The following is a 12,874-nucleotide window of genomic DNA, read 5'->3' as shown; positions in this document are numbered from 1 at the left end:
CAATAATTCTAAAGAGTAAAAAAAAAAAAAAAAATCTTTTTTTTTTAACTTAAATTTTATTTATGAACTAAATAATAATAATGAAATAAAAAAGTAAAGACACTCTTGAGATAGGGATGGTAGTAGCCTAGTGGGTAACACACTTGCCTATGAACCAGAAGACTACAGAGTCACAGGTTCAAATCCCACTTACTACCATTGTGTCCCTGAGCAAGACACTTAACCCTAAGTTGCTCCCTGTAACTACTGATTGTAAGTCGCTCTGGATAAGAGCGTCTGATAAATGCCGTAAATGTAAATGTAAATATAGATTTCTGATTCTCACATATTTTATACCAGTCTCCTGTAGTCAGTGGTATCTTGTTTTCTTTTTCCCCATTTATCAAGTTCAAGTGACCTTTATTGTCATCTTTTCTATATATTGTGCAGATATACAGAGAGACGAGAAGACGTGGCTCCAGTTTACAGTGCAACATAAAAGTAGACAACAAAAAAAACAAAACAGATGCGTCACATGAAATACAATATATAAATAAATAGGATACAGAATATACAATTTAGCTAAAAATGTAGTGTTAAAAAGTGACCAGTGATATATACATGTTTAGACTGTGCAAATAAACAACAGTAGTGATAGTACAAATATTGGTTTCAGTGCAACAAGAAGAGGTAGTCCGTATAGCAGCGTGTGCATATTTGCAGCAATGAGGTATAAAGTGCAGAGGTGCAACAGAGTTAGTCCACAGTGCGAGTGTGTGTGGGGGGAAGTATGAGCGCAGGTAGTGTATTCAGGAGCCTGATGGCTTGTGGGAAGAAGCTATCACGCATCCTGGAGGATCGAGACCTGATGCTGCGGTAGCGTCTGCCGGATGGGAGGAGTGTAAAAAGTCCATGTGATGGATGTGAGGGTTCGAGCACGATGCAGGAGGTTCTTCTGATGCAGCGCTTGTAGAAGATCTCCTGCAGTGGCGGAAGAGACGCTCCGATGATGTTACCAGCTGCTTTGATGATCCTTTGGAGCTGCCTGATATCGGCAACAGTACTGTTACCGAACCAGGCGGAGATGCAGCTGGTCAGGACACTCTCTATGGTGCCCCTGTAAAACACGGTGAGGGTTGGCTCGCTTCAGCCGTCTCAGAAAGTGGAGACGCTGCTGGGCCTTTTTGGTAATAGAGGTGATGTTGGTGGTCCAGGTGAGATCGTCTGAGATGTGGACTCCCAGGAACTTGGTGTCTTTTACGGTCTCAACCGTGGAGCCGTGGATGCTGAGTGGGGTGTGTGTGGGGCGAGTTCTCCTGAAGTCGACGATCATTTCCTTTGTTTTGTCCACATTCAGCGACAGGTTGTTCTCACTGCACCAGGCGGCCAGCTGCTGTACCTCATCTCTGTAAGCCGACTCATCGTTGTTGCTGATGAGCCCCACCACGGTCGTGTCGTTGGTGAATTTGATGATGTGGTTCGAGCTGTGCAGGGCGGTGCAGTCGTGAGTCAGGAGTGTGAACAGAAGTGGACTGAGAACGCAGCCCTGAGGGGCTCCGGTACTCAGCTTGATGGTGCTGGAAACGTTCTCGCCGATTCGGACGGACTGAGGTCTCTCTGACAGGAAATCCAGTATCTGAAGTTGAAGACGGTACCTAGTGAAATGAAACAACGTTTCTCCGGAACCTGGTGCTCCATGCAACATTTAAAGAACCTTTTGTACTAATATATACTAATATACACGGACAGTGCAAGCGTAACACTTAACAGCCTTGGACTGAGCAGACAGCCCTGAGGAGCTCCAGTGTTCTGTGTGGTGGTTCTGGCAATGCTGTTCCCGATTTGGACAGACTGAGGTCTTGCCGACCAGGTGCTGTGGAATGATGGTGCTGAACTGAAATCTATGAACAGCATTTGTGCAGATGTGTCCTTGAGTGTGGATTTTCCACTTCTCTGTTGTAAGCCTCTGTAAGTGCACAGTATTACAGTCATATTGGATGGCTCCTGAGGGCAGAAGGTTGTTGGTTCAAATCCTGATCCTCCAAGGTGCCACTGAGTAAAGCACCGTCCCCACACACTGCTCCCCAGGCGCCTGTCATGACTGCCCACTGCTCACCAAGGGTGATGTTTAAAAGCAGAGGACACATTTCATTGTGTCACCGTGTGCTGTGCTGCAGTGTTTCACAATGCTACAATTACTTCACTTTGTACTGTCTTGGTTTGTCCATTGTTTAAATGTATTGTCCAGAACTCCATTTGGGGTGTTCAGATAGATTAAAACATTGTCTGCAAACAATCCAAATTTGGGTTTGGTGCCTTTCACAACCACTCCTTCAATCACATCTTTGGTTTTGAATGAAAAAAAAATCTTCACCCACTGAGCCACACCAGCTTGTGAAATGCTGTTCTGCAGCGGTCAGTGCATTTAAAGTCATGCAACAGCAACCACATTTATTTCTTACTTACCCCAAAATCACATCTAGTTTCACAGGTCCTACAGTGACACTCAACACACTCTGAGCACTTTCACTAAAACTCCTGGAGATAAAAACTGAGGGACGTCCTCACAGGGTGGAGTTAGGGTGCAGTAGGTATCATAGCAGGGTTGGGGATAATTTTGTCTAGAGAAACTGTCCAATAGGTGTAAGAACAAGTTTCATCCAGTACAGTGTCCTGGTCCATTATGATGCTACTGGTCCATTTGAAGATCCCTGAAGCTTCAGCCATTATGGTGTTGGTGGCTGTGGTGACCTTCTGGTACATTTTATGCAGGTACAAGTCAGGAACCAGGATGTAGAGTAACTCAGAGACAGATTAGACTTGAATGGCTGGGAACGAGTGTTAAGGTAGATGCTTGTGTACATGTTGAGTGCAACAATGGTGGACTATCTACCATAGTATAAGTGAGTTTTATCGGTTATGGAACGCTCGGCTAAAAAGATGTCTTTAACCTGGACTTAAATATTGACACTGTATCTGGTTTCCGAACATTAGCAGGAAGGCTTTTCCAAAGCAGGAGAGCTCTGTAGCAGAAAGCTGGTGCACCTGCTGTGAATCTGTTCATTCTCGGTACCAGAAAGAACCCAGAGCCTTTTGAGTGTAATTCTCATGATAGTCTGCTAACAAGTCACTCAGGTAATCAGGGACACACAGTCTATGTTGAGCTTCGTATGCTATTAACACAGCAGCGGTGGAGGTGGATGCCAGGTGGGGCAGCTTATGTCTTTTAGAAACAACCACAAGTCTGTGAAGAGAAGCTGTGATGGATTCTAACCACTAGGTGTCACTACAGAGTGCAAATGTTGTGGTGTGTGTGTGTGTGTGTGTGTGTGTTTGTCACACAGTGCCAGACGTGGTGACTGTTTTCCGTTGTGTGTTCTGTGTGTGACCGGGTCCAGGAATGTTTTTTTATCACTTTAACTCTTTCACTGCCACTACGTTGCCATGTTTCTACCAGAATCCGGTGATGTGTGTGTGTTTGTGGGTGTGTGTATTTTTGCCAGATTCTGTTGTTTTCTGGTCTTTTCTCCTGACAGATGGACGTGGATTGAAGACCCATGTCCTCGTCCTGCCGCGCCACCTCACTGTCCCTCGCCTCTTATCACATCTTATCTGTTGTTTTCTGCCACTGCCGACCTCAAAAGTATGAAGGTCGTACCACTGTGGGGAGAACAATATCCTTTCACAGGGTAACGAGGGCAGAGTTCGAAGGTGAAATGGAAAAGAAAAGGTCAATAAAGGTCATAATAATAAAAGTAAAAAGTGGGTCACATGTCATCACAGGATTGTATTTCCCACATCATGTCAGCACTGGCACCAGATCTAGAAAGGGCTGATTCTACGTCTGCCTGTCTGTCGCTTCAGAACCAGGAAGCGGTTACATTTACATTTACATTACATTTGCATCCCTTCTCATCCTCGCGTGAAGCTTCTGTTGAAGTCAACTTTATTCTCAACATATACGGAGTTTCAGGATTCGTAGTGTGCTATTTACAAAAAGTTGTACATTTAAAACAACAACATAAACAACATTTATTTCTTATATAGCCCACAATCACATACAGTATGTCTCAATGGGCTTTGACAGACCGGAGGTGGTCTGGGCGCTTGATTCAGTGCCTCGGAGAAAACAAACAGAAGCAGCGGCAGACGGTGGCATTGTACAACTGGTAAACAAATACGTGGTTATAGTGTTACATTTGTGTAATAGTGGCCTGGTACCCTAACTAGGACTGCCTAACTAAGGTTCATTTAAAACTGTCTGTGCTTGACAGGGTGACTGTGTGATAAAGTGACTTAATAATTGACACCGTGTCTGGGATTTAAACAGAAGGCCAGAGTGAACAGATGTTTAGATTTAAACACTGAGACTGAGTCTGAGTCGTTCCACAAATGCGGAGCTTTATATGAGAAGGATCTGCTCCCAGCTGCCTATCAGAGGCTAACAGCAGGTCATTAACCACTTTAACCATCGTCATCTCAGTCCTATGATGAGGTCTAAATCCCGATTTATATACTTCATGAATGTTGTTGCTGTCTAGGTAGAGGGAGTGGGACAGTGGTGGCCTAGCGGTTAAGGAAGCAGCCCCCTAACCAGAACTGGCCACTGCTCACCAAGGGTGATGGTTAAAAGCAGAGGACACATTTTGTGGTGTGCACCGTGTGCTGTGTTTCACAATGAAAATCACTTCACTTTGACATCACTTTCAGGTACGCGCACAGCTGCTGGGCTACGACTTTTTCTAAAAAGGTTTCGATATAAACGGAAGGTTGGATATCGGTCTAGAATTCGAAAGCTGACTGCAATCAAAATCATTTTTTTGACTTCTACCTTGAAGGACCTTGGTACGTGGCCGGTGCTAAGCAACGAATTAATCAATTTAAGGATAGGATTTATAACATTGATAAGATTTATAACATCATGTATTGTTTAAGGAATCTTGTAGGAAGCAGATCTAATACGCAAATACATTGATTTGACAATGAGATTAGTTTAATTAATTTCTTATCTCTATTCATAACAAAGTTCATAAACTAGTTGGCACTATGATGATATCAAGTGATATCATCATATGATATCAAGTGATATCATCATATTATATCAAGCAATTTGATATTTCGATATTGGATTAATAAAGTTTTTCGATTTTGAGTCTGATTGATGTGAAATAACACACAGCACAACAACATGACAAAGGACGCTGTGCACCAAACCATAATATAGTGCAGCAATATGATAATAAATCAGTGAATGGGTTATTTAGTACATATAGTGCATACAGTATATGATATTATATGATAAAAAAGGTGAAGTGATTGTCACATGTGATACACAGCAGCACAGCACACGGTGCACACAGTGAAATTTGTCCTCTGCATTTAACCCATCACCCTGATTGAGCAGTGGGCAGCCACTGCAGTGTGTGGGGACGGTGCTTTGCTCAGTGGCACCTCAGTGGCACCTTGGCAGTTCGGGATTCGAACCGGCAACCTTCTGATTGCAGGGCCACTTCCTTAGCCACTAGGCCACCACTGCCCCATGTAGTAATAAGTAGTAATAAGTAATAATTATTACCAGTAGTAATAAGAAATAAAGAAAAAAAGTGAAGTGATTGTCATACACAGCAGCACAGCACACAGTGCACACAGTGAAACGTGTCATCTGCTTTTAACCATCACTCTTGGTGAGCAGTGGGCAGCCATGACAGGCACCTGGGGAGCAGTGTGTGGGGACGGTGCTTTGCTCAGTGGCACCTTGGCAGCTCAGGATTCGAACCAGCAACAGTCTGATTACGGGGCCACTTCCTTAACCGCTAGGTCACCACTGCTCCATAATATGACATAATATAATAATATGATAATAATGATAATACAGCAGCACAGTGTGAGGTGATGAGGGATGTATTAAAATGCAGAGTGCAGTACTGCTCAGTTTGTTGTATGCAGTTTGCAGAAAATTGGCTGTGTTGGAGTTCTGGAGACGATTTAGGGCTTCAGAGGTGTTTGAGTTGATGTGGATTATACTGGGAGCAGCGTGGTATTGAGGAGCTGGGCAGCCTGGGTGTAAAAGCTGTTCCTCAACCTGGCAGCTATGGCTCTGATGCTGCAGTATCTTCTTCTGGGGCTGCGGGAGTGTGCGGAGTCCGTGTGAGGGACGTGAGGGGTCCAGCACGACGCTGCGTGGGAGAGGAACCACAGTGAAGTTATCAGGTATCTTCACTATCCTTTGGCGGATTCCTGGCTAATTTACTCCAGTAATTAACTCCGCCCCCACGTGACTCAGGAACCAGGCACTGGTGACGAACCAGACCTCAGATTAACGGCTGCAACGTCCTGTGTGTCGAAACAACTTCAGGGATTTCCACCCGATCACGTGATCCCATCCTGCAGGAGTCCAGTTCATCTGCGCCTCTGGTTCCACTGTGCCTGCGGGTCCAGGGGCTTTGGAAAAGCTCCGCCGAGACCTGGCAGGGACACACCCCGGCTCTGGTGGTGTCACTTTTTCCAGCGGGGGGGAGGAGGAAAAACAGGAGCGGCTCGCTGAGTAATCCAGGTCCCGGTCCAGCCCTCCAGTTCCGCCCTGTTCTGCCATTCCGCTGCATGTCAGGACAGGAGCCCACATTGCCGCCAGCTCCCTGTCTGCTGCTCGGAACCTGCTTGCCAGCAGCAGGAACGATTGGGCGCCTCCTCTGTAAATAGACCGTGAGACGGGTTCTGCGAGTGTAATGTTCGGTTACGGGTTCGTGTGAAATGCCTCATGGCTCTTCAGGACCCGTCTTACATCGTCCCCTGCCGCGCCCACTTGTGTTGTTTATGCCGTGGAACAGACAGCAGCGGTTGGGAAATGTGGAACAACAAAGATGCCATTCTGCAAAGCAGGAACAGCCGCCTCCTTATTTCAGCATTTAGGGCTGCGACTCTGACTCAGTCGTTTCATAATTTCTCCTCACACGTCCCCCTAGAACCCGCCCTGGGACCACAAGCGTTCCTCTCCCAGTGCCTGCCCTCGTTACTGTGGTCTGCACCGAGGTGACGCTGATGACCACGTTGTCCCCTCCTGCTCCAGCCAGCATCAGACCCTCATAGTTTCTGGTCCCTCCGCAGGAACCTGTTCAGACTTGTGGTGACGTGCAGCCAGAGCTGTAAACATCTCCAGAATGCTGGGGAGAAGGTGGGATGATGGTTCCACTCATAATCAGCAGGAACTCGGTTCAATATAGAACTATTGTTGAACTTTTCGGCCAGTGGTTGCGTTGCCTAGCAACCCAACAGCAACATAAACGTGTTGCGTTAATACGGAATCCCATTGTCACGTATGGTCCAGCGGCCAGTTCCTGGTGTTTACAGTCACCAGGTCTGGCGTAAGGAACCCTGGCAGAACCCTATGAACTAGAGTAGGCCCAGATGGGCGGAGCTCTGGGCGACCTCTGACCCGGAGGGAACTGGAGAAGGAAGGATGTGGGGTAATCGGAGGACCTTTTATGTTCTGCTGAATAGCTTTTCTTTCTGAGCTTCCACCCACCTGACACTTAGAATAGAGCGGATATTTGTGCCAGTAGAAGCTGAATTTGAAGCTGAATGTGAAACTGCAGATTTAAATATATTTACTTCAAATTCAGCTTTGATTGACACACATCTCAGCCCATACAGCCGCACCACTCAACATGGTGGCTGGTGGAGCTGGTTAAGATGGTGGATCACCTTTGGGTATCTCAGAGCATGTTCTCAGCATCATGTTCCAGATGTGTCTGTGTGAAGATCTGAGGCAGGAGGTGCAGGTGGTTCTTTAGAGGAAAATAAAACCCCCTGACCTGTCATGTCATGGTACCTTATAAGACCTCTGAAGGCATCTACTGTGTTCTCTGCCACCAGGCCGTCAGTAGCAGGTAAGATCAGGCTCTGCCTCATAAATCGGTTGTGTTTTTCCAGCATGTCCAACAGATGCTGGATAGGACTGAGGTCTGAAGAATTTGGAGGGCAATTCAACAAGTTCCTCTTGTGTTCCTCAAACCATTGAAGCATTTCTGCCATCAGGGAATAGTGTTTCTATGAGGGGTGTTGAGGTTTTGCAGAATGTGTGACGCCCATATGAATGCAGGACCCAGGGTTCGGTTTGGTGACTGTTAATAATTTACAAGTTCATTTGTGATAGAAGCAGTTTTATCCTGCAGTGGCACCGCCCCTGAGCGTGTGTTGTGTTGCTCAATTGTGTGTGTGTGTGGCTTATTCACCATGTACAACACTCCACACCAATTTTGCTGTTTGGGGAAGTTTAAGATGGTGGATCGCACACCCAGTTCTGCTCTCACTTTGATGCCCCCCCACCAGCTAGGTTCCACTTTCAGGCCGTCCCCAAGTGTCACACTCCTGGCCATCACCACACCATACATTTACAGCATTTATCAGACGCCCTTATCCAGAGCAACTTACAATCAGTAGTTACAGGGACAGTCCCCCCCTGGAGACACTCAGGGACACTTAGGGGCAGTGGTGGCCTAGCAGTTAAGGAAGCGGCCCCTTAATCAGAAGGTAGCCGGTTCGAATCCTGATCCGCCAAGGTGCCACTGAGGTGCCACTGAGCAAAGCACCGTCCCCACACGCCGCTGGACCCCGGGCGCCTGTCATGGCTGCCCACTGCTCACTCAGGGTGATGGTTAAATGCAGAGGACAAATTTCACTGTGTGCACCGTGTGCTGTGCATCACATGTGACAATCACTTCACTTTAAAGACTTAAAAAAGTTAAGCGTCAATGGTAGTAAGTGGGATTTGAACCTGGGTCTTCGGGTTAATAGGCGAGTGTGTTACCCACTAGGCTACTACCACCCTACACCTTCTTCTATCACCAACACGAACCTCTCCACCCCAGATCTCACTTACAGGTGGAGGCGGCAGGAGCGGCTCAGCATCGCTTCCTCGTTCCTGGACGCGGAATAACGGCGACGCGGGGCGGGGCGTGGCGTGGCGTGGCGTGGCGCGGTGGGCGCGCGGATAAAACCCGGCGGGACCCGCGGCCGCGCACACGGGAGTCGACCTCCGCGGAAAAATGAGCCGGATCGTGGCGAGCATCGTCGCAGTTGCCCTGTGTTTCGCCGTGGGTGAGTCCCAACTTGTCATTTAAAAAAAAGGATGCGTTATAATAAACCTCCTCCGTTATAATTTACAACCGTGTCACAGTAAATCTGTTTTAAAATGCCTGTTGCGGCCAGATATTATTCTAATTTTGTTTTAGACTTTTTTTTATTCCGCTTTATGCGGTCACGCCCTGCACGGTCTATTGTCCCGTCCGACCGCTTCCGAACAACGGTTCTCCGGGACCGCTGCTGCGGGCCACCACTAATGCTTCATTATTATTTATAATATATGTCATAATGCATTAATATCTCTGTGTGCGTGTGTGCATGCGTGTGTGCGTGTGTATGAGTGTGTGTGTTTTTTTACCCCACCCTGTTGCCTCCGGTCAGGACAAGCCCAGACTTTTCCGTGCGTGGTGTGTTTACGATTATTATTTATTGCGCCGGAGGAAAAACCGCTTCTCCCTTATATAGATATATAGATATACATATATAGATATGTAAGTAATACTGAGCTGCTGCTCGGTTCCTCTGGAGTTTAATATCAGTATTGTTATCAGCTATAAAAAGTTAATAAATGAAAAGAGGGACATGAGGGAAAATGTGAAACGTGGTGGCGACATCTGGTGGTGGGAAAGGATATTGACCTCCAGCCCGCCACAAGCTCCTCAGGTCCGGGTGAAGATCGGCCTGAAGGGCTGAGGGGCTTAGAGGTTTGGGTGTGGCCCACACTTCATGGGGAGGTGGCTTTACAGTAGATGGCGCTCTAGCTCTTCCACCGGTTCATGACTCCTCCTGTGGGAATGAGAAAAAACAAGAAACTGTGAACAAGAAAAAAAGGCCACAACTCAGGACTTTCCATCTTTCAACGTCCTGCTGCGTTAGAATCCCCCACTTTACATCAAACTCATTTCTAATAAAATTAATACATTTCACAGTGAAACACAGGATCTCCGCTGCTAACTGTCCTGTACACACACTGACACACACACACACACACACACCACACACTAACACACACACTCACACCACACACTCAAACACACACCACTAACTCACACCACAGACACACCACACATACTCACACACACGCATACACACACCACACACACATACACACCCACATACACCACACACACACCACACACTCAAACCACACACACACCACACACACTCACATGCAGACACCACACACTGACACACACACATGTATACACACACCACTCACACATATACACACAACACACTCAAACATACACACACACAGTGTAGATGAAACAGGTTTCGCTGGTTTACCTCAGCATGATACCCATGTGATATTAGGAACCAGAAGAACCCTGGTTATTTAACACTGGGGTATGAGTGTGTGATGTTGACTCATCGATGGTCTCACACACACACACACACACACACACACACACACACACACACACACCCCTGTAATTGACCTGTCTGCGTGGGACCTGTGTCTGTGTTGTGTTCTGCAGTGTTTGTACATCAGTGCTATGCTTTTTCGTGGTGTGTCAGAGTCGGGCGTGGCACCCCGGTGTGTAACCTAAGACTTTAATGAATGCCTGCAGGGTTCGACCGAAACCCATCTGTGAGTGTGTGTTGTGTTGTGTAGAAGAAGGATTGATGAATGCACGTATGTGTTCCACCAGGTGGAACACATACGTTCTAATATAATATTGTGTGTGTGTGTGTGTGTGTGTGTGTGTTTCATGTGTGGCCGGAACAGCAGGTTATGCATTTTCCAGGGTGTGGCAGCCGCAGTGACTTCCTGGTTAATTTTGACATCAGTTAAATGATGATAATAACAGACAGAAGTATGATTATGTAGAGGATTGCAGTCTCACCCTCCTTTCCCGTCCACCCGTGACACTGGGCTCATCCCAGATCTGGCGTCACGTTGACGTGGCGGCCACCAAACGCAAACAAAAACCTCCCAACAAACAAAAAAAGGCAGCTGAGCAAAAACGTCACCTCAAGGTCACCTCCAGTATCTGACTCACGTCTCATTTCAAATAAACCTTTCATAAGTGGAACTTCCATTTAACTTTTGTTCTTTACTGTAGTCTACGAAAACTTTTATAACCGTACAATTATGTATATCTATTAGACGGTCTATCGATTAAAATCTTTTACCAAATTAAGTGATTAATTATTAAGACTAAAGCTTGCTAGAACGGTAGAAACTTTAACAGAGACAGGTGTGTTGTAGAGGCTCCGTCGCTTTGTGTCGCTTGCGGCAAGTAAGTAGAAAAATGTTGAACATTTCACGCGCGGAGTGACAAGCGAGAAACGGCGATTGGTTTCCTCTCCTGTGCTCCCTGCAGGGCGGCCACGCCCACCATCGTACAGTAAAGATAACGCATGTTTAACGTGGTGAATATCTCGAATGGTAACACCAGCACAGCATTTTGTCTGCAAGTGTAAGAGTAGTAAATTCACGTCAGACCACTGCACTGCACTTTCCTTAAATGAAATCAGCATGTTAATCGTCCCACTGTCTGTCTGTCTGTCTGTCCAGGTGAGACCTTGCTCTGCTACAAATGTGACATCGGATTTTTTAACCTGTGCGTCACCAGCCAAATGACTTGTGCAGCCAATCAGCAGTGCTTCAGCGGAGTGGGGAAAGCTGGTAAGAAGCCCGACATCCTCATCGTGTCGTGTAATGACTGTAGTATTCATTTTTACTATTATTAATGGACTTGTATGAGTTTGTGTTTGATTTGTCTATAATAGATGCTGTATAAATATATTCATATAAATATATATAATTATACTCTTAGAGTTCATCTAATCCCAACAAAACCTGCAAAATTGGACCCGTGGATCTTTTTTCCCCACATCATTAATCCTCTCATATCTCCTCTTAGTCTTCTTATATATGTTCATCACACACACACACACACACACACACACACACACACAGACACACACACACAAAGACTTTCTTACAGCTTCACACAGGTTTTCTTTGGCCTGACTGTTCTCGACTGTCCTCTCCTCCGTGTGCTTTTCTACATCACACACTGTAGTCTGCAGGACAGTGCAGGTGATCTTCATTGAGGTAAATGAAGGTCAGAGGTCAAAGACTCACATCTCCTGTTCTCCAACAGCCCAGGTCATCAACATCAAGATGAAGGGCTGCCTGGACATTGGTTTGTGTAACCAGACTTCAGACGTCAACTTCCCTTCATCCTCCAACACTACAATCTACAAGATGACCAAGACGTGCTGCGCCACCGACCTGTGCAACTCGGGCCCGGGCGTGGTCAGCCTCAGCGTCCTGACCCTGCTGGTGACCAGTGGGATCACAGCCCTGATGACCACAGCGCTGGTGTAGCGCTCTTTCACACACATACACACCACACACACACACACATTCAGTGGACACACACACACACACACACACACGGCCACGTTTCTACATACTTACCCAATAACATAAAAATGTAAGAGATTTCATTTTGGCGCTATTCTTTTGTAATGTCTTTATTCCACGGTTCTCTGGCCGTTATAAATGTTGTTTTTATGGATATTAATGGCTGGCGGATGAGATGCTTTTCATGAAATTGCCTGATGATTGCTATAGAATTAATATATTTCATGTTGAAAGTGTATTTGTGTAACAACCCAACCCGTGTCCAATAAAGACGTCTGCCCAGCTCAACACCGACTTTTATTTCTTCGTCTGCTGTTGACAGAAATGTTTTTAGTTATTAGATATTAGTAGAAAATGCAAGTGTTAGAAGAAATGATCGGTAATGACGTTTGTAAATGTTTACTGTCATGATTCGTCTCGTTCAGCACCTGCAGT

The 12,874-nt window shown here is 46.2% G+C and overlaps 1 protein-coding gene across 1 annotated transcript; it reads left to right on the top strand.

The window, feature by feature from the left end:
• Positions 1-8,925: 8,925 nt before the first annotated feature.
• On the top strand, positions 8,926-12,727 carry LOC114770714 (sperm acrosome membrane-associated protein 4-like). The gene is made up of 3 exons (XM_028964846.1): positions 8,926-9,075; positions 11,582-11,692; positions 12,174-12,727. The coding sequence occupies exons 1-3, from the start codon at positions 9,024-9,026 to the stop codon at positions 12,398-12,400; spliced, it is 390 nt and encodes a 129-aa protein (XP_028820679.1). The 5' UTR covers positions 8,926-9,023; the 3' UTR covers positions 12,401-12,727.
• The last annotated feature ends 147 nt before the right edge of the window (positions 12,728-12,874 follow it).

Source organism: Denticeps clupeoides, chromosome 20 (assembly GCF_900700375.1).
Source record: "Denticeps clupeoides chromosome 20, fDenClu1.1, whole genome shotgun sequence".
In the NCBI taxonomy this organism is placed as follows: Eukaryota; Metazoa; Chordata; class Actinopteri; order Clupeiformes; family Denticipitidae; genus Denticeps; species Denticeps clupeoides.
This window is presented reverse-complemented; position numbering and strand designations above follow the sequence as displayed.